General features: G+C 33.7%; 1 protein-coding gene, 1 long non-coding RNA gene and 1 pseudogene across 2 annotated transcripts; 2 read left to right on the forward strand and 1 right to left on the reverse strand.

Annotated features, from left to right (window-relative positions):
- Window positions 1-1,193: 1,193 nt before the first annotated feature.
- On the forward strand, window positions 1,194-3,491 carry LOC134235626 (uncharacterized). Its single transcript, XM_062717758.1, has 5 exons — window positions 1,194-1,333; window positions 1,493-1,572; window positions 2,615-2,720; window positions 2,949-3,055; window positions 3,273-3,491. Exons 1-5 carry the CDS (start codon window positions 1,228-1,230, stop codon window positions 3,447-3,449), a joined length of 576 nt encoding a protein of 191 aa, XP_062573742.1. The 5' UTR covers window positions 1,194-1,227; the 3' UTR covers window positions 3,450-3,491.
- Window positions 3,492-7,445: 3,954 nt separating this feature from the next.
- On the forward strand, window positions 7,446-12,502 carry LOC134235610 (uncharacterized). Its single transcript, XR_009985449.1, has 2 exons — window positions 7,446-9,122; window positions 10,880-12,502. It is a non-coding gene; the product is annotated as an uncharacterized LOC134235610 (long non-coding RNA).
- Window positions 12,503-13,931: 1,429 nt separating this feature from the next.
- On the reverse strand, window positions 13,932-18,513 carry LOC134235627 (uncharacterized; annotated as a pseudogene).
- Between the last annotated feature and the right edge of the window lie 3,653 nt (window positions 18,514-22,166).

Raw genomic sequence — 22,166 nt, forward strand, 5'->3', positions numbered from 1 at the left:
CCTGTTATTCGGCCGCGTTGTAATCGCGGATGTTTATTATCCCGATTTGGTATGCGTTATGCGTTAAATGGTAGTGTCTCTGTGTGCGGAGACGCAGAGGACTATGGGTAGTATGTACAAACGAACTCTGGCGGAAGTTTGATCACCACTCTCTGAAACTGATGACGTAGTACGCATAAATATGACGTTATTTTTCTTGCGCGTTAAAAAGTCCCTTGTTGTTATGCTTTGTTTTATGGATAAATGTTATGGAATTGATCTGTAAAATTTTCTTTCGCTGTAATTTGCTAGTTATGAGGGGGTATATAATAAATTTATCATTATAACAGTAACTTGATCCGAAGAGCTGTATCACGTCTCGTTGACAGGCGCGGATCATCAGATCAAACTCGACGCTTCGCGTCTCGTTAGATCTGATGATCCGCGCCTGTCAACTCGACGTGATACGACCCTTCGGATCAAGTTACTGTTATAATAATATATATTTATGTATTTACAACTTTGTAATAGCTGTTTAATTTATATTCTTTCTAAATAGTTGTATCACGTCAATCTTAGTTTGAATCTACAAAACTAAACAATTGCCCTCTCCATTTAAAACAGTAAGAGGTAAACAATCATTATAATAAACATGTTTGATTTTCTCTCCCATTCTGCTGTTTTGGACATTTTTGCGAACTTACTATATAGAAAGGTTTCACTTGAAGACTGTGTATATCTTTAACTGATTCGGTATATGATATATCATGCTTGATGTTACACTGCAAAATACAAGTTGAGAATCTACGATCACCAATTACTGTGCACAGCTGACGCAACAAAAAAACTGTGGATTTGAAGACATGTTTGCCGCGCATGCATCGACGTACAAATAATTCCTTTGAACAGTTATACCATATATATTGATCTGAAAAATAAATGAAATGGGCAAATAAAAGTTTATTGCCTTAAATTCAAAATAACTTTGATGAAACACATTTTCCTTTGAACAGTTATACCAGACCCTTAATTTCATAAATTAAAAATATTGATCTGAAAAATAAATGAAATGGGCAAATATAAGTTTATTGCCTTGAATTCAAAATAACTTTGATAACACATTTTTAACGAATAACCGACTAAAGAAATTTTGGTCGATAGTCGGACGATTTTGTGGTCTCATGCATATAAAGACACATTCTCCTTTGAAATTCATTCAAATAAAGACTGAAAACTAGCAGCACAATTATGCAAGGCACCACTGTGTTGTTTATATTTAGTTTAATTAAGATTGTTCTTGGATGTTCACCACTTGTAACCCATGACCAAACGACTTACTGCAGAGCTGCTTACGGTAGGGACAATACTTTTTTTTTTAATATTAAATATTATTACACATTAAATAAACAGATGTGTCCATAAGATTTTGCATAAAAATTGTTTAATATTTATAATTGTTTTTTTTTTATGATGATAACATTTGATTTTTTTTTTAATGAACTTCTTTGCACAGTATTCACAGGCAAAGTACAGCGTTCAAACACTATGGGCTTTCAGTCCGACTTTCAGATTCGAGTGACATCAAATGTAAAGGTAAGTTTGGTCAACACTGTGTAAGTAATTATTGTTTAGAATAAAATGCTTGTTTGGTGGTAATTTTTGATGGCATAAACTCCACAAAATCTGGATGGAAGCAATAGCTTTCTGTTTATAGTACTTAGTTATGTAGTTTGAAATTTATATAATAGAATCCCTAGTTTGTATACCTTTGATTTTGTATTTTATTGCAATAATTACGTGGAGAAAATATTGATATTAAAGCAAATTACCACCGCCCTGGGCGCTTAGAAAATAGCAAAAGGGGGGTACGTAATTTAGTATTCCATTTACAATATTTAATGTCATATTTTAACTTCAAAACATCTTTGAAAAAACTTTAATTAAAGATAGTCCATCCAAATTAAGCTAAATGATTGATTTTCCACCGAGAAATTGGATTCTAAACAAGTTTCATATTCACTTTCTTCAATTTTTGGCAGACTTCTGATACGATTTTAGATGATTTCAATCACTGTACAGGGGACCCTTATTTCCTGAAAATTGAAAAAGACCTAAGAGGGTGCTTATAGGGACAGAGGCGGTTAATAGGGATTATACGGTAATATTGATAAAAAAAAAAATAGGCATATCAACCCCCCCCCTCCCTCCCCCCAAAAATATTGGATTTATTTAAAAGAGAGGAGATGTGGGAGGAGGAGAAGACTGGTTCGACAAAATAAAGAAAATATATATACCTTGATAATTTTTTAAATAATGATTTATGACAATTATTTATTTTTTTTAACCGTTAAGATTTCTAAGATTTAATAATAAAATAAATCATTAAGCTGTAATATTCATATTAATATACTATATACATGTGATATGTTATTCTTACATATCCAAAGAAACTGAATTTTATCTTCAGATTAAACAAGAACTACTTTGCTCAGTTGTATTCTAAAGGATAAAAATCTTTAAAATTTTAAATAAAAATTCAAAAAAGTCTTAAGATAAAAAATAAATCATATCCATGTAAAAGAGGGATAGGGTCAATGAATTTTAGTCTTTAAAATTTTAAGCATGCTTTTAACAGGGAAAAATAGCTTCGAAAGGAAGGGAGATAACAGTGTATGGTAAAGGAGACATGCATCCTTGTGGATTTACAAGTCTGAGAATCAACAAGGAATACATCTTATTTGGCAAGTCCATTTTCAGTACTTGAGAACATAATGTTTGTGCGTATATGAACAACTTTAAAAGACATTGTTTGACATGCATCTTTATCTTTAAAGGTGCATGGACACAGATGTGAAGTTAATGTTTTTGTGTAATATTACGACTTATTTATTTTAATAGCATTTCACAAAAAAATTTATACTTTTGTAGAAATAAATCATTTAATTATTTAAATAATCTATTTTATTTAGTTTCCATTGATGAAGCATCAGCAGCTAAAAAGATAAAAATCATTGACTATCAAGAAATGAGCCAAACCACTTTAAACAGTATGAGGAATTACGACTGCTCTTGTGTGGTTAGTAAAAAAAACCGCGCCTGTTTGGAGTCCCTACGTGACTTTTAATTATCGCGACCGGTGCAATATTCTATAAAAACATAAAATATGTGAATAATTGATTGGAGACGAGAAATATTCGCGGATATTAAAGAACGTTCGCCAGGAAAGCCGTTATCGCTGGTAAATAAAATAAGGTTGACATGAGCATTTTTCCAGATCCTTTGAATATTTTCAGATCGAGATCAACCTTCCACAACAATCAACTCCCTACACTGACATCGCTGCCAGAAACAAATGTGTTATCACAGAGAAAGAACACGACTGCACATTCAAGAATGGATACTGCTCCAGAAAACACTCACGTTTTGGGACACGTGTGTGTCAGTGGATTCCAGGAGTGACGAATTGCTAAATATTGTAAAAGCTTTCGAAATTAAAACATTGTTGCAAGAGATGCTTGTGTTTATAGTTTATAGCCAGTTTAAGCGAACATAATTCCCTAATTTACATGTACCAGTCCAATATGTTATATTATAAACTTTTAAGATGCCCAGTTTTCTTAAATATTTCCGATTTTTTTTTTCTCTTTGATAACTCCTTGAAAGTTAGGGAGGTGATTTCTTAAATAATTCAACCGGAATGTAAATTTCGCCAAGCGAAAGGTCATGAGCTAAAGAGGCCTAATTTGCATGTAAATCTCGTGCGTCCGTCTTTATGTTGTCCAATGGGCGGGGACTATATTGAAATTGACATGAGAGGCCTCGTGTAATTTATGAAATGTACTGTACTGTAAGAAATCACTGTCTTGTTTCTTGGGTATGCCAGAGCTAAACGTGGGATAATTTTCATAACGGGCCTATAGTTTGTTGGGAATGCCAGGCCAACAACGTGGTATAATTCGCATGACGGGGAAGCCCGTTATGCAAATTACTCAGCATCCCATGTTTCAACTATGAAGCCAGTTATGCAAATTATACCACGTTTTCGACTATCGTTGATGCCCTGGCATACCCAACAATCTAGACTTTGATTCCTTGAATAACTGTTCATTTTTAGAAAGAATGGGCCTAGCTTTTTCAACACCGAAAAAAATTGCTAGAAACGTGTATGTAAATTGTATCTAATACAGTAGATTCGCAGCGGTTGGATAATTTTTTTTTTAATTAATCAACATAGGTAATTTATTAATAAAGTCAGTAGATGACTTTAAATATTACTTTTGGTTAAATAAGCCTCTTACATTTAACACTAGAAGTAAAATAATGAGCTACTGAGGAAAATCCACAAACCCGATCTGTTGACTCACTGCTAAAAATATCAATGCAGTAATTGATTGCTAGCTATAAAGACTGTTATCAAGTGCTTTGAACTGTTTTGTTGAAGTGAAAAGATTGTATCTGACCACTAACAAAAAAGTACTTATACATGTACATACATGTACTTTGCAACCTCCTGAATTTGTGTATTTTAGTCACTCAACAGATTTGGTTATTAGTGCCACGTAATATATATATATTAAAGTTAATTTGTAATTCTACTTTATAGTTGGAAATTCTAGCTTTAATCGTGGCTTTTCCAACTTTTAAGTTGAAAATAAAGTTGGTAAATTCAAGCTTAAATCTTGACTTTTCCAACTTAAACGTTGTCTTTTCTAACTTTAATCTAACTTTTCTAACTTTAATCTTAGCTTTTCCAACTAAATCTTGGATTTTCCAACTTTTATCTTTGTATTTCCGACGTACTTTAATCTTGGCTTTAAAAGTTGGAAAAGCCAAGATTAAAGTTGGAAAAATACAAGACATTTAAAAATGGCAAAGAATAGTCAACATAATTACAACAGTCAACAGAAGTTATAGATTTATATTTTAAGGAATCACTATCTAGTTATATAGTTGAGTGTGCCAGGGCATCAACGATAGTTGGAAACGTGGGGCGAATCCCGTTATGCATAAATTATCCCACGTTTCCGACTATCGTTGATGTCCCTGGCATGCCCTAGTAATCCTACTAACTAGTCAGTGATTCCTCGTATTTCCATTTAATTGTGAAATAAAATTGAAACGTTTACCTTGTATACAATTATGTACTTTTAAACCTCGTGAATATTGTGTTTAGTCGCTCAGCAGCTTTGGTTCGCAAGAGCATATTCTCCTTTTTATTTTTACACAAAGACAAACTGTTGACAAACAAGTTAATGTGACAGGTTTTCCAACTTTCCCCCGGAAAGTCAACAAATCAAATCGTAATAATGACCTTTTTTGTACGTCACCTTATTTTTGGGTTGCATTATTGATGAACATGATCATTTGACATTAAATTTGACTATGTATAACTCCGTTTCCTTAATATCAATATAGACCTAAAGCTCACAGTAGGATGACAAGCGTATTGCCCTCACCTCTGATTATTTCAGAGGTTCCGTATTTTATGACCCTGTTCACAGTTTGTTTTCATTTAACCTTCTAGATTTGTAAAATTGATCGTGACATTGTCTCTACATTTCACATTTAACTGCATTATTGTAAATAATAGCATTTATGTACTCATGTAATGAATTTTATGTACTCATGTAATGAAGTTTTGAGTTTGTACTTTTAGCTTGTTAATCAATCCGTTTTTATCCGTGTTTCAATTTTGTGTCAATATTAGAGCGATCGATAGGGGGTAATTTTACCGACCAATCAGAAGAGACACTAAATGTAGATTCTACGTCACTTCTTGTTTTGATTCGATCGCAGTAAGAAGGGTTTTCCAAGTGTTGGAATTTTACAAACTGAAACTCTTGTTTGCGATCGATTTTTTATTTGAAAAATAGAAGTGCGATACAGAAGTATTTGTGAACAGTTGGTTATTTGTCAAATCATACGTATATCCATCAATGCCTTGGAAGCGACTGAAGTTCCTTCTCGTAGGACAAATGCAAAGGAGATAATGAGTGTGCGCCATCTGGGACATTCGTACATGTATATTCTATAGGCATTGAGTGTTCTTGGAACTTTATGAATGCTAATTGTGATGTGTGCAAATCAATCTGGATTGTAGAATTTTCAGTTTGGACATTGGGTTTAAAGGAGGTCTAATATGCATATATGACACGAAAACTAATACTTGTGCAGTGCGTGGGTTTGAATTACATTAGCAGAGCCCCCACCGCGTGTCTGCCTCAGAGTGCCCGATGTATTCTGTCGATAGCTCGTTATCACATTTGGGAGTCGGAATTCGGCGTGTCATCATAGAATTACTGCTGCGAAGACAACCTTGGGCAATCTCTCTTAATTGTCATTAATTTTTGGAGGGACCTGTCATACCTAAAGCCGGATGGTTTGCACATTGCCTGTAATAACCATAGATCAGCTCCAATTAGAGAGTATTTGAGGAGTGCAGTATTATGCCATGCCATTAACAAGGCTAGTAATTCATAAATATTCCATGTAATTCATATTCAATGGAAGCAATAATTAACTATAATAATAAATAATTCTTCCAGTACCTATAATCCATGATGATATTGTTTTGGTGTCACAGTGTAGAACTCCAAATCAGTAATAACTAATATAATAAATTTATGATAGATCTATATATAGTCTACAAGTCAAGTGACATTTACTTTTAATTTCATTTTTTAATTGACAAAATGTCATTATATCATGGAAAGCTTTTCATATAGGTATAAGGGAAAGTTATTTACTTATGAAATGACATGCACACTTTGTTCATGTTATGTCATAGTATGCTCTTTATCTTCTTACTACATGTGGTATGCTCTGCATTGTAGGGGTGCAGAGATAATTTAGCTTTTTGTAATTGATGATTTCCCATTTGTTTGTGCAAATTGGTGAGTTAAGGGTATGCATTGTAAGTCACTCTGTGATGTGCATTGTTAGTCATACAAGTTGATATAAAAGTATGCATTATAAGCCACACTATTATGAGCATTGTTAGTCATACGAATTCATAAGGTATGCATTATAAGCCACACTGTCATGTGCATTGTTAGTCATACAAGTTTATATGGTATGCATTATAAGTCACACTTAAGTGTGCATTGATTGTTAGTCATACGAGTTTATATGGTATGCATTATAAGTCACACTATTGTGTGCATTGTTAGTCATACAAGTTTATAAGGTATGCATTATAAGTCACACTTAAGTGTGCAATGTTACTTAGTCATACGAGTTTATATGGTATGCATTATAAGTCACACTATTGTGTGCATTGTTAGTCATACGAGTTCATAAGGTATGCATTATAAGCCACACTATTGTGTGCATTGTTAGTCATACGAGTTTATAATGTATGCATTATAAGTCACACTTTAGTGTGCATTGTCAGTCATACAAAGCGATATGCATTGTGAGTCACTTGAATGTACATTAAAGTTATATAATCTTTTATTCAATGCATAATTCAAAAATATAAAGTTATGCACTATTGAAAGAAAACCATTGGTATGCATTATAAGTTGCACTTTAGCGTGCATTGTTAGACATACATATGAGTGATTTTGTTTTTGTAGGGCTGATTTGGGGTCGAAATTCAGCCCCTGTCCTAATTGAAAATATATGATGTCTTTTTTCTCAAAATGTAGTGGAAGTTTTCCCAAAGAAAAACTTACAAAATATGTGATCAAATTCGGTTGGTTTAGGCATGTTGGATATCTTCAAATATTAGTTTATGCTTACCCCTATTAGTTCTTGATGCAAGTAATTAGATAATTCATACCAAGAAAAGTCTTATTTGGTTATAACAATTGTTTGTTGATTGAGGTAAAACAAAGACAAGAACAGAGCTTTTCGACAATGTTTTTTAAGTGATATATGCATTCGGAGTCACCTTAGTGTGCATTTTTAGTCATATCTCTTTACTTTAATATATATATGCATATTATGCATTGTTGAAACATTACCGGGTATGCATTATGAGTAACGCTTTAGTTAGCATTCTTAGAAATACATGTGATATATATGCATTGTAAGTCACCTTAGTATGCATTGTCAGTCATATCTCTTTACTTCAACATATATATTTGCATAATTCATGTATGCATTGTTGAAACATAACTGGGTATGCATTGTAAGCCACACTTTAGTGTGCATTGTTAGTCACACATATGATATATGCATTGTGAGTCACCTTAGTGTGCATAGTCAGTCATATATTATCTTTTTACTTCAATGTATATATTATGCAAGGTATGCATTGTTGAGGCTTATCTGGGTATGCATTATAAGTCTCACTTCAGTGTGCATTGTATGTCATACAGGATATTTATATGTGCATTGTATTCTGTTTAATGTGTATTGTCAGTCAGACTTTTCTTTTACGTCGACGTACACATATGCCTAATATGCAATTTTCATCTTTGGCATGCATTATAGGTCACACTGGCATGTGTATTGTTAGGCATACATATATATAGTGTATACAAAATGATCAAATGAGGTATGCATTGTAAGTCGCAATATATGGTGCATTGTTAGTCATACATATCAAATCAATACAGGTTGATAAAAATTTGAATCATGTATCAGCAGTTCATTCAATACATATTCAAGCATTTTATTTGGCTTGTTATATTTGAAACTTATTTCTGACAATTTTTTAAAACTGCTGCAACTAAGAAAGTTTATTTGAACACTTGGCAATTGCTATGTTCTGACACATTTTAGATTTTTTGCAGGAAATATGTCAAAGAGAAGCAGGTGTATGGTGTCAAAAGATACATGGCAAGGAAGGAATCCACACAAAAAAAGTCGAAAACTGGTGAAAAACATTGACTATGAAAAACTCGCTGCTGAGGTACTAAAACAACAAAATCAGTCAACAACGAGCAGCAAGGAGTCAGGATGACCATTCCTAGCAGAACTATTGAGCCAACTTCATCTCCGAGCACTCCCTAGGCAACCCCTCCTACACAGAGCACTATTCAGGCATCCCCTCCATCTACTCGGAGCACTATCCAGACAACCCCGATAGCTACTCAAAATACTGAAAGGTCATCAAGCAGGACAATAAGGGTTGGACACTGTGTCAGGAAGTCAAGATGCCTCAGTGGAGAAATTGGTGACCAGTGTATTGGAAGGTACATGTTCAGGGGAACATATAAAAAAAAATGGACAATCTCATTTCTTTATCTGATGGCATCCCTTAGGAGCATCAATTTCAGTCAAAAATAAAAGGGTTTGGGTAAATATGGGTGAAGAAGTTTCTGGCCAAATCATGAAAATAATTCCTTCACTTGGACAGTGACTTCAGTTACAATTATTGAACAGTAGAATTCTTAAGTATCCCTCTTTTTATGTAACATAGACAAATACCTTTTAAGTTTTCATTTGTATCTACTTAGGGAAATTTCCAACTGACGCCCCTCATCAATTATAGTATCTTACACTGGTTAAGAAAATGTGTAAATTACATGGCTAGGTAATATAAAAACACGTGGAACACAGTTCTTCACTTGGTAGGATTGGTGGCCCCTTTTTTCATTCAGAAACCTTTTAATGATTTTCGGGTCATCCCCATAGCATAAGATGTTGTTCCAAAATTAGATCCAGGAAATTTAGGATAATCTATTACCTTGGATTATCCCAGAAATGTTTCCATAAATTCAGGTGTTCTAGGACTCTGAGGGCACTATGTTTAATTGATGAGATCATTAAATTATTTAGCAGGAGGAATATCTCACATATTACCTGGTAGATAATTTCTTTTTTATTGGTACAACCATTTCAAGAATATATTCCATTGGTATAACAATGTCTTTGTACGTGTCCAAATTAAAGATGATAAAAACACATTTCCTTCAACTACATAGTACATTTGTAAGTATGCTATCAAAATAGCTCTGTTGCTTTGGAATACTGATTGCCTGGGGCTGAAGTACTTAAAGTAAACATAAATTTGAATGATACTAGGTTTATGAAGAAAGTATGCAGTCTTTTATTTGTCTGCTTAGTTTTGTATGTGCTGTATAGGTAAGTAGTTCCCGGAAGGGCATTCCTAATGCGATCAATCAAGTTTAACTTGAGGGTACCAAAAACCTATTTCTTTACAATAAACTCACTTTTGACTGAAGCAAGGGCAGCTCTTGACACTTGGTAATATTTCATTGAGTATTACAATGGGAAATATATACTTCTTTCCTACCGATGATTATCTTTGCAATACCTCACACTTTTCACAGATGCCTCTGGGTCAGTAGATTTTGCTTCAGTCTTGGGGAATATTTCACCTTTTCTAGAAACAAGCATCAATACCACATCATCTCTTGATAATGTAAACACCAGTGGCTTAAAGCAATTTGACTGCATCTTTATCAAATAGCACAAGAGCATCTTAATGTCAATGAAGCTGGAAGATTTTTAAGTCTGGTCAGCGGTTTCAGTTGCCTAATACCTATTTCACCTATAGTTTTATGCAATTTCATTACTCATTTATTTGCCAACAAATACTCAACTAAAAGCATTTCATCCCACACATGTGCAATAGGGTTTATACACAAAATAAAAAATCTTGCAGATCCAGCATAATCTGTTCTTATTAAAAGAATTTAGGTGGTCAATTCATTGTGGTCAACCAGTGTCTCATTCATTTGTAAATTAACATCTAAATTAAGCAGTATCTGTCATTGGTCTGAATCAAAAACTATAGGAAAGACATAGCTTTCGAATTGGTGCAGCAAAGGATAATGCAAAATTGGGATTTTCAGAAAAAAAAAAAATCTATTCAAAAAATGGGGAGATGGAATTCAGATGCAATTAAAAAGAATAAGATTAGAAAGCTTTTATTTGTAAGTGACAAGTCAATTACTTATAGGCATTGTGCGATTTAATTTTTTAGAAATTCGTTGAGTTGACTCTTCAGGCCAGAAGGTGTCTGCTGAAAATCATATTGTTGGCTGCAATCTATCATAAAGTGTAGTTTTTGTGAAGTTAAACCTTCAGGCCAGAAGGTGTCTGCTGAGGTCTATCATGAACTGTGGGTTTGATGAAGTCAACTTCCAGGCCAGAAGTTGTCTGCTGAAAATTATCACGAATTGTATATTGGGTAAAGTTCAACTTTAGGCCAGAAGTTGTCTGCTGATGTTTGGAGAATATCATGTATCGTACACATATGTGGCTATCCATTTGCATTTAATAGGTGATAGCTAAGGTTTAAAGTATGGGTATTGCGATACCAAAGATTGTCTTTTTAATTGTATTTTGTAGACATGTTTTGAGCCAAACTCCTTTAACTTACATTCTAACTTACATTAATATCGGTCATTATCAAACATATGTAACCTTGGTGTTGCAATTGTTACCAAGGAAAAAAAAATGTGCCTACCTCTGAGTTGATCAAGTACATCATGAAATAGTCAGATTTGAATGTGCAAAATTATTACTACTCGGTGATTTCTAATTATACATGTAATAGGAAAACTGGTTATAATGTATGTCCTCGTTATACAAGTTCACTTTGGGTGGCAGTGTGTACAAACATTGCATGCTTGTACTTTGGCAGTTTTTGTCTGCCACCTTTTTTGCTGATTGTTATTTTTTACATTCTGGATTGTTTATTTGGATTTTCTTCATGTAATATGTTACACTGGGGAGATCAACTAATGTTTTGTACAAATTTACACATTCTTTCAAGAGTGATCTCCCCTTTATCTGATGTATCTTTTCATTATCTGTCGTCATTTATACATGTATAATAAATGACAAATTCATCCATCAAACTTTGTGTTTGCGTTACTTTAATATGGATGTGATATGGTCTACATAAATTTAGAAGTGTGTGCAAAAAACTAGCTTCAGTGAACTTGTAAAATTAGTTAAATTACACTGGAGAACATAAAACTGCATTATTGTAAATAATAGCATTTATGTACTCATGTAATGATTTTATGTACTCATGTAATGAAGTTTTGAGTTTGTACTTTTAGCTTGTTAATCAATCCGTTTTTATCCGTGTTTCAATTTTGTGTCAATATTAGAGCGATCGATAGGGGGTAATTTTACCGACCAATCAGAAGAGACACTAAATGTAGATTCTACGTCACTTCTTGTTTTGATTCGATCGCAGTAAGAAGGGTTTTGCAAGTGTTGCCCACCATCCACCCCGATCATTATTCCACCTTTATGCCATACTGCTAAATTAATATGCAATGTAAAGGGTTAATGTATAAAAATGTTTAAAAATACATATATGTTTATATATTTTAATATGATTTTATTTTGGCAGTTGTTTATCTGCCAAAGCAGTTTTTGTCTGCCACCTTTTTTGCTGATTGTTATTTTTTACATTCTGGATTGTTTATTTGGATTTTCTTCATGTAATATGTTACACTGGGGAGATCAACTAATGTTTTGTACAAATTTACACATTCTTTCAAGAGTGATCTCCCCTTTATCTGATGTATCTTTTCATTATCTGTCGTCATTTATACATGTATAATAAATGACAAATTCATCCATCAAACTTTGTGTTTGCGTTACTTTAATATGGATGTGATATGGTCTACATAAATTTAGAAGTGTGTGCAAAAAACTAGCTTCAGTGAACTTGTAAAATTAGTTAAATTACACTGGAGAACATAAAGTAAAATGAGCGTGTTTATTCGGTACAAAATATATATCCAATTTCTTCCAGGCGCTGATGAGACTGAATAGTTCTATTGGTCTGAACTAATAACAAAGAAGAGAAAATAAGCACTTGCCATTGATTTGAAACTTGGCAACAACGATAAATAGAATATTGTATCTTAGTGTAGTCTAATTGTTTGCCAAGTTATATTGAAATCAGACTTAAACTGTAAAAAAAAAAAGTGTTTTGAAAGTATTTCACAGAAATTTTTAATCTAGTAAACATACCAACACCATTAATAGAAGAAAAAAAAATGATCCACAGAATTACACGTCTTAGTTTAATAGACTATTTGTGTGTCAAAGTACATGTATTTAAAAATCATACCAAAACTGTATAGGGCCTATTCTATTGAAATCAAACCTGATAAAAAGAATTATATACACGTAGATCAGCTTTAAGGAAATATAATGCAGAATAACTGGTTTACAGTATGTAAGACCCCTCGTTACGTTTTGAAAGCCACAATTATAAATTATATATAAAAGAGTTGTCAAATTGTTATCAATTCAAGTAATCAATTAAAAAATATTTCATATAGTACTCTAACTAATAAAAAAGAGTATTTTATTTTTGGCGTATAGCAGATTGCGATTTATAGTTTAGCTGATGTTAGATATCAAAATGCGCGAGAGGTCTGTAGCGAGATTCAACAAGCCAAATCTATCGAATTACTGTTAAAATAATATCAAAAAAATAATGAAATGTTTCTACGTGTTTTTAAAGTTGCGATTTCATCTGAATGACAAAAAAAGCCTTTAAGTAACTAACCTCACCCGAGTGAAAATGGCCTTGTTTTTCTTTTCCAATAGAAAAAAATACCTCTTTTTTCTATATCATGTCCTCACCCTAGCCATAAGGGGCATACATGTAGCTTTACGAAATCATGTGGATCTTATTAGAAAAAAAGCTTTTTACATTTTAAAATGAAAATTCTCTTGTAAAATGAGAAGATAGTTAGCACTCAATCAAAAAAATAATTTGAAAAAAATTGTAATTGGGACATTACTTATTCAATTTATCATACTAGTATTATACTTTCATGTAAATTAGTTGAATCTGAATAGTCGACACACACTTGTTTAAAAACACTATTAAACGCTGAATAATGAAGCCACGCTTTCCAGCGTAGCAACAGTCAACATTGTTTGACGACTGGTAATATTCCAAAAAAAAAAAAAAAATAGCGACTGCACAGAATTTATATGTGCGCACGGTTCACTGTTATATGTATTTGTTTAAAACATTCAATATAATATGACTGGCGTCATGAGAAAAGGGCCCTTAACGTCAAAATTTCACATTTTTATTTTTTTCTTGAAATGAATTCTGCATCATTTTCTGTTTATAAAAATACCAAACTTTTGCTCGTATCACGTAAAATAACGTTTTTATGAGATTTTTTACAACACATATAAAAATATTGATAACGTCTCTTTAAGAAAATCATAACGTAAACTGAACGTCAAATGACGTCAAACATAATGTCGAGTCATATCGTGTGTTCTCTGCATCTTTTTCATTATACATGCAGTTTAAAGCAGTTCTTTAGAACCGCAAAAACCTTTTTATTTTTATTTTTACACATAATTTAATGAGAATAGTCATGCATTTTTTTCTATACTTGTATATTTTCATAGAAGATCAGCAACATCAAATGTATTACATTCCAGAGCAAATTCAGTTTTCCGTATAATTCTACGAATAAATGTACGTTCAAATAATTCAATGACTCACAATCAACAAATAATTATATACAGGAATAAATAAATAAATAAATAAATAAATAAATAAATAAATAAATAAATAAATAAAAAGATCATGGGCATTATTGTCTTCTTCAGTTATTCCTTGGTGGGAGTGGGACATGTCGCCTCTTTTGCATGTTCCTTTACAACAGGTCTCACGCTTTTGTAAAGGTATTGAATTCTCTCCGACGAAAGCCCGTCTGTAAAAAAAAAAGTTTTAAGTTTTACGAATGTAAGCCATTGCATTTATTTCTTAAATTACATTTAAAGTCAAATACGAACCTTTAGCCAAGGTATGCGGATGTCGCCTGCAAGATAACGTAGTTGAAGGACTAAGTAGGGTGACTGGTCTTTCATTTTCAGCCGATTTCTCTTTAACGAATACAACACCGGGATTTAGGGCGCTGAAGCGAAAGAAATGGTACTTGCGAATACCTGGCAGAGGACTGAACTGTGCAAGAAAAGACTTCCAGTCTTGCCATGTGAATGCCTGGTCCACTGCGACGGCTCGGTTGATTCTTGAAGACTTGTCTACCGTCCGCACCAGGTCGGAGAGAGAGTCATTGTCTGTTCTGAATAATTTTTATAAATAATTAAATATATTGTTACTAATTTTTGTCATAAGCATAATAAAATGACAGGCAAATGTTTAACACTCAGTATTACCGTCGATAGAGTTTTTTGATGTGAGAGAATTCAGCATCAACTAAACATTTAGTGTGGCCAGGTATCTGAAATCGAACGGTTATTTCTCTATGGAGTCCAACCAAAATGCCCCAGCAAACGTAAGCCATGACATAACGATTTTTGTTCTGACCTGAAAAATCATTAATTTTATTTATTATCTTGATGCGTAAGCACGCTCAAGTTTTTAATATTGAATGAAATAATATATTATAAAATGTAAAATTCGTTTTCTAATTTAACTGTTGGGAGTAAAAATTGTAATTTGACCTGCACAGTTATCACAATGAATGTGACATGCCATCTCTCCTAGTCCGAACTGCTGAAATGCATGATGTAACATGGTTATTACAGTGTTTGGGCCGTTGGACAGTGAACCATCCACACCAATTGTACAATTTTCATCTATAAGATAATTGTACTGTTCTCCTGCCCCTTCCATGCATACCCCAAAGAGCTGTACTTTCCTGGGCGATGTAAATACAGAGGCCCCTCTTGTCTAGAATGATGGGGGAGCGTTAGTTGTTGCGCAAAGTCAAAGGTATAGTGAACCTGAGACAGTTGATTTGTGCATGGAGGACAGCCCAACGGACGGTGCCCGAATGCCTCTTGTTCTTCTCTAGCCAAGTCAACACATTGACGGTAAACCGCATGTTCAGCTAATGAGAAACAACATCATTTTCAGAAGAAATACTAAAAATAATGAATATACATAATTATACTTTAAAAGAATATCATAAACCTTCTATCCTTACATGTATTTCATGTAGAGTGTTAATCTATCCCTGCATATGAATTTATTTCTAGACGTCTGTGACGAAATGTATTAATAAATCCCCCCCTTAAAAAGCTCTTTTATTCTAGTGCTCATGTATTCTTGATGGATGGGGTGTGGTGGAAATTAAGTCTTAAGGAATTTTCACGGAGTTGTTCTTTAAAAAATACTTTACTTGGTATTGTAAAGTATAAACGGATATGTAGGAATGTCAGACCTGAAGACCCCCCCCCCCCTTCTAAACAATCGGAGAGGGACGTTTCGTTTCTTGTGTGTGTGTGTAAAGTTTCTCATTGCTTGTTAGCCTTACCTCACACCACTTAATCAAATTTCACAGACCATCTATCTTGAGTTGTTACTACCCCCCCCCCCTTTCCCCTGCTAAAATGTCTTCAGTAAATTTTGTGAAAAACAGGTAAATTTAAATGTAAAGTTTGTAAGTACCTTGAGAAATTTCAACATGTTTCTGATAATCATGCAGGGCGATTAATTTTTCCTCCTCCGATACTGCACTTATCACGCGGCATCTAAGCAGTTCACATGTTGAACAGACATCCGATCTGGGGGACGCGATTTTGATGTGAGGAACACACTGTAGCCAGATGCTCTTAAATGTTGACAGTTCCACTGACCTATGTTTAGTTTTTTATAGTGTATATTTACTGTCTATTATAATAAAGATTAAAATATACAGTGTAACATTAAACCCGTGATATAGTCAAATTTAAATTGATTAAAATTTAAAAATTTAATTCAACACGTGTCTGATTTTAATCAACTAAATATTAAGGACATTACAGACCTTTCATTGCTCTCCTCACAGACGGACTTGTATTTTAAGTGAATGTCAACTTTTGTTGAGGAAGCTGGCAAAAGAATGGGAGTTTGGACAGCATCATTGCCATGGGGTACAGCGGGGAGGGGCAACCCGCACTCCTCACTAAAACGCACAATAAAATTGACTACTCTCTTGATATCCGGGAAAGATAGTGCGTGTTTGGGCTTTCTACCCTTGTTACCATGGGACCTTGGAACTGGTCCATTAAGTTTCATGTGTTTAATCAAAAGTTTAAGATACTTCTCGCCGATATCATGCATGACTAGAAAAGCTTCTCTACACACTTCCCTATCGTCATAGTTGTACATGTACCTTTGCCGTTTTTTGTCAGTTGTTTCGATTCCACTACCCTTACTTCTCAGTTTTCCCATTAGATACATATCTTTTTCATTACGTGAAAGTTCGCGCATTGTGAGTATGTGTTCTTTAATCTCTTCATATTGAAATTTATCAAAACATTTCCAATGGCAAGAACAACCAAGTGAAATTGTATCTTCTAAATTGTCCAAACTAGGATCCTCCTCAAATACAACTCGCCCTTCTTCACTCTGTGAAAAGTTTGAAGAAAGTCTTCTGATCATTTCTTCGTCTGATTCTATCGGTTCAGAAAAAGAGGGCTCTTCACTGTCTGCCTCGGTGTCATCATTAACTTTATGTTCCGACCTCGGAAAGAATTCCCGAATTACTTCATCAAGTTCCTAAAATATTCCGGAAAAAATAAGTCTGTCGAATATCATTTTGTAATTTTTTATATCTGTGCTTATAATGGTAACACCTAAACATTCTAAAAATAGGTTTTGATTTTATATGTGAACGTTTAATATGTGTATGGGCTTTAATTACTGTTTTTTTTTTCTTTTAGAAACTACATTAACAAGGACATTTCAGAAAAAATGTTTGTACATGTATAATCGTGCACAATACTGAGATCGCTACGATAATATAAAAAAATTTTGTTTTTTTCTTCATGGACTAGTTGGTTTCAAAATATAAAAATTTACGTATCCAACGACTTAATAATTGTGGCATATTTTTTTTTTTTAAAAAGGGGATTAATTGATAAAAGGGAGAGTGGACCCAAATAGTTACAAAAAGCGGAATGAGGATGATTAAGTGTGTGTTAAGGGAATGGGGGGGGGGCTTCCTCTCCTCTTTTCGAAGAAAAAATCAGGAACCAATCGGCCTTGAAATAATACTATAAAATTAAATCGATGCCAACAAACTTTCCAAAAGAAGGAGGATATTACGTACAAGTTATTCTCTTTAGAAGGATGCGTATTAAAAAAAATACCGCAAAATACTTTTTTTTTATTTTGTTTTTGTTTTGTTTTGTTTATTTGTTTTGTTTATTTGTTTTGTTTTTTGTTTTTGTCGTAAAATTATAACTATATTAAGTTTTAAAAAAAAAAAACATTTTTTTTGTACTTTGAAAATCATAACAACCAAAAGATAATGTACGATGTGCATGCAACGTACAACATACATAGACAGTGCATTATAAAACATTTTAAAACATATTGACAAAACAACTTTTCGTGTAAACCCTCTTGTTAAATAAATAATTCAAAGCAATTTGTACCTGTAAATCCATTTGGAAGTCTATTTCAAGCCTTTATATTAGAACTGCCATGTGATGAATTTGTAAACAACACATCCTGTATGTAAACAAATGCAGCCGACAAAATAACTTCCGGGTTTACGTTCCCGCGATAATGCAGTTCTTGTAATCAAGTTCACGAACTTTGACGTCGTTTTCTGTGAATTGTGACGTAAAAAGATAAGGGCCCTTTTCTCATGACGTCAGTCATATAATAAATATTGCATGAACATTGAAAATTTTCACCCCTCGAAAACCATTGTCAACCTCAGCTGCACCTCGATTGACAATTATGGTTTTCTTGGGTGAAAATTTTTAATGTTACACTCAACTTCATGCAATATTTATTTAATATGTAATTCATGCAATATTTATTTATATAAATGGTGCCTGTTTTTGGAGGGTAACATTTGAAATTGACACCCCAAGGAAAACCATTGTCAACCGACGCGTCAGCGGAGGTTGACAATGGTTTTCCGAGGGGTGTCAATTTCAAATGTTACCCTCCAAAACAGGCACCATTTATTTTATTATACTGAATGTCTTGTTGATTTAGGACGTCAGCAAAAAAAAAAAAAAAAACCGTCGATCGTCTTTACGTTCATGTATAGAAAGCTTTCAGACTCACCGGTTCACTAATCTCCTTATTGTTTGTTTGATATTTGAATTAGAGTCATTTATCATATAAAGTTTCATCATTTCTGGCTCGCAAGCATGTTTCCTACACTCGCAAGCATACTATCGTCTGTCGTTTGTTGTTTTCAAGTAAGCTATATCGGACGCGAGCTTTTATTGACGTCAAGTTAATTCCGGTTCTTTCAAACGCGCAACTGACGTTTAGAGAATTCTACGGTGAACCGTACGCGCATAATTTCCACGCAAGTGGCATTACCGTTGTGTTACCCGTTGTCACGTTTGTTGCTTAAGGCTCAGGGTAATCGAACGGATTGTTAACTGCGTCTAAACCAATCAGATTTTAGTATTTAACATGAAAGTATAATAATAATATTTCGGTCGAAACACTCTCGAGCTCGTATACACAGGTATACACGGAATAGGTACAGAGAAGTTGACTTTTTCTGCTAGTCTAATATTTTCGAGTGGGTATTGATCCGCCTATGGCACATGACTCATGAGTTTTTTTTTTATTTTAAGGTAAAATTAGCAAGTTACAAACAACTACTGGTATATAGATCTATATACTGTAACACCTCTTGCGGAATCAATATCAAGCTCAATCTATTGAAAAACCGCTAAAATCGTATCACATTTTATTTTCAATCAATTTCAAAACACCTACTAAGTACTTTGATCAGTGTTATTTTTGTGAAGAGATGCGATTTCATCTGAATTTAACGGAAAAAATTCAAATAACAAGAGGCCCATGGGCCACATCGCTCAACTGAGTAACTTTGGCCATTCTGTCATTCAACATATTTCCCCCTTTGTAACCTAACTTAACATTGACAATCCTAAGGTGTCATGATTCGAACAATTTAGAATCTACACTACCCGAGGATGCTTCCAGATAAGTTTCAGCTTTTCTGGCTCAGTGGTTCTTGAAAAGAAGATTTTTAAAGTTTTTTCCTATATATTTCTATGCAAAACTTGGATTCCCTATTGTGGCCCCACCCTAATCCCGGGGGTCATGATTTGAACAATTTAGGTGAGGGAGGGGAGGATGAGTGTGTGTTTATATTTATCACATATTTCAACGTGAAACATGGATTTCCTACTGTACTGTGGCCCCATCCTAACCCCCCTCCCCTCGTTACAATGATTTCTCAAGATCTATCACATAAGTTTCACACTTGTCAAGTGGTTCTTGAGAATTTCTCTACATATATGTATTTCGATGTACAAGTTTGATTCCCTATATTGGATCCACACTATCCTGATATGAACAATTTACAATTCACATTAACCTCAGGAAGCTTCCACACAAGCTTCATCTTTTCTGTCCAGTGGCTCTCCAAATTATGTAGTGAACCTTTTTGTATTTTCTTGGTTACATGTATCTCCCCTTGACGGGAGCTTGAAAGGTTTACAGAGGGATGTCTTGACAGTGGACAATTGATAACCTGATAGAGTTGCTTGAGCACTCAGCTTAAGTGAGCTCAAAAGTGTCAAATTATACTTTCTCTATCAGAAACTTTATGGACCAGGCATGAATTTTTACATTTTTTCTGTTGGTGACTTTGAACATTCCACAATGGCTTTGCGTTGATGTTACAAAATACCTTGTATTCACTTATATCATTTTCATAACTGAATTGAAATGCATTTGATCTCACAGCTAGGTTTCAAAATTATTACAAACTAAGGGACAACAGCTGTCTCACAACTGAATATTTTTGCCTGGTCTCTGACAAGTAAAGCTACATGTAATGTTTATGATACACCATGAGCAGATTTTGCACATATACATTTGTACAAACAAATCAGCATTCAGTGCATGTATGTTAAATTCAAGGATCTAAGACTTAATCTCATTTTTGTGCGTAGTTTAACATTTTGAAGAATGCTCATTGTACTTTTGTACAACATGTATATGTAATTGATGAATCTTTGATAGAATTTCACAAACTGATTAATATTGTTCAATTTATTGAAATGATAGCCATCACTTTTACTTCAAACAAGTTCTGCAAACAGTGTACAAATCATGTTCAAGAAATGGTAATCATTTAGCAACATTTCAGACTGTACCTCTACAATACAAACAAAGACCACATAATTATCTTCCTACCTGTATAGATTTGCAACAAAGTGACGTGGCTGAGGATGTGAAAATATTAAGTACTTTCTTCAATATTAACTAAAGTAACTGGGCTTAGAGAGGCTAGACAATTCTTCTGAAAAGATAATGAAACAAGAGTGTGCTATATATGCAATCTTGTTATTAATGTACAGATGTGATAAATGAATACTCTTATGGTACCATAATGCGAATTTATCAATGAAAAGGCAATTCAAAAATACACTGCTTTGTATATCTACATAAAAGATGATGATCAACAATGTAACATACACCATCCCATACATGTCAAAAGTTAATGCTAGTTAAAATATTTTTCTATTCTTCAGCCTCAGAAAATTTGTTACTAATATAAAATGTGTCGAGTTCTTCAAGATGCTACATACAGGGTGCACTGTACATAGCAGTGCAAAACACAGTTTTATGTATGACGTTATCAGGACATTACTTGGCGAGAGACAAGCAAATTGTTTAGGGTAGATTTTCCACCTCATGAAAGAGCTACATTACCTGCAACTCAAAACATTCAATTCTGCACGTATGAAAACCGGATGTTTTGGGAGTTACCTCCTCCTATCAAAAAGTCTTGCCTAAAAAATTCTCAAAAAATGCATTTTTTTTCTTTTAAAATTAAGTTAAGACTCTACTTTATGCTTCTCTCTGGGCCCCCTCCCCCCACCCGCCGGATTTTTTATGAAACTATGTTTAGCTACCTAAAAGTTCACTTAACACTTGATTTTTAAGCAAATGTCTACATCAATGTTTGATACCATATACATATTAATTCAAGTATGATACAATATACATATTTAGCACTTGCTCTATTGCATTGAAGAGTCAATTCAATCATCAATACATTCTCTGATAAATTTTGATAATAATAGAATAATAAATACATTAAAAATTTATCAAAATCTCTGTATAGAAAATGAAACAAGAGGCCCAGGGGCCACAGCGCTCACCTGAGCACATTGGCTAGGAAAAAGCACATATCAGATCAGAACTGAAAGGTTACTGGGGGGGGGGGGGGGGGGGCTTGAATTTAAACCCCCCCAGGGGTTCATGATTTGAACAAACTAGAATCTGCACTACCTGAAGA

Source organism: Saccostrea cucullata, unplaced genomic scaffold (genome assembly GCF_032062105.1).
Source record: "Saccostrea cucullata isolate Sc308-1 unplaced genomic scaffold, CSIRO_AGI_Scuc_v1 ctg309, whole genome shotgun sequence".
Classification (NCBI taxonomy): Eukaryota; Metazoa; Mollusca; class Bivalvia; order Ostreida; family Ostreidae; genus Saccostrea; species Saccostrea cuccullata.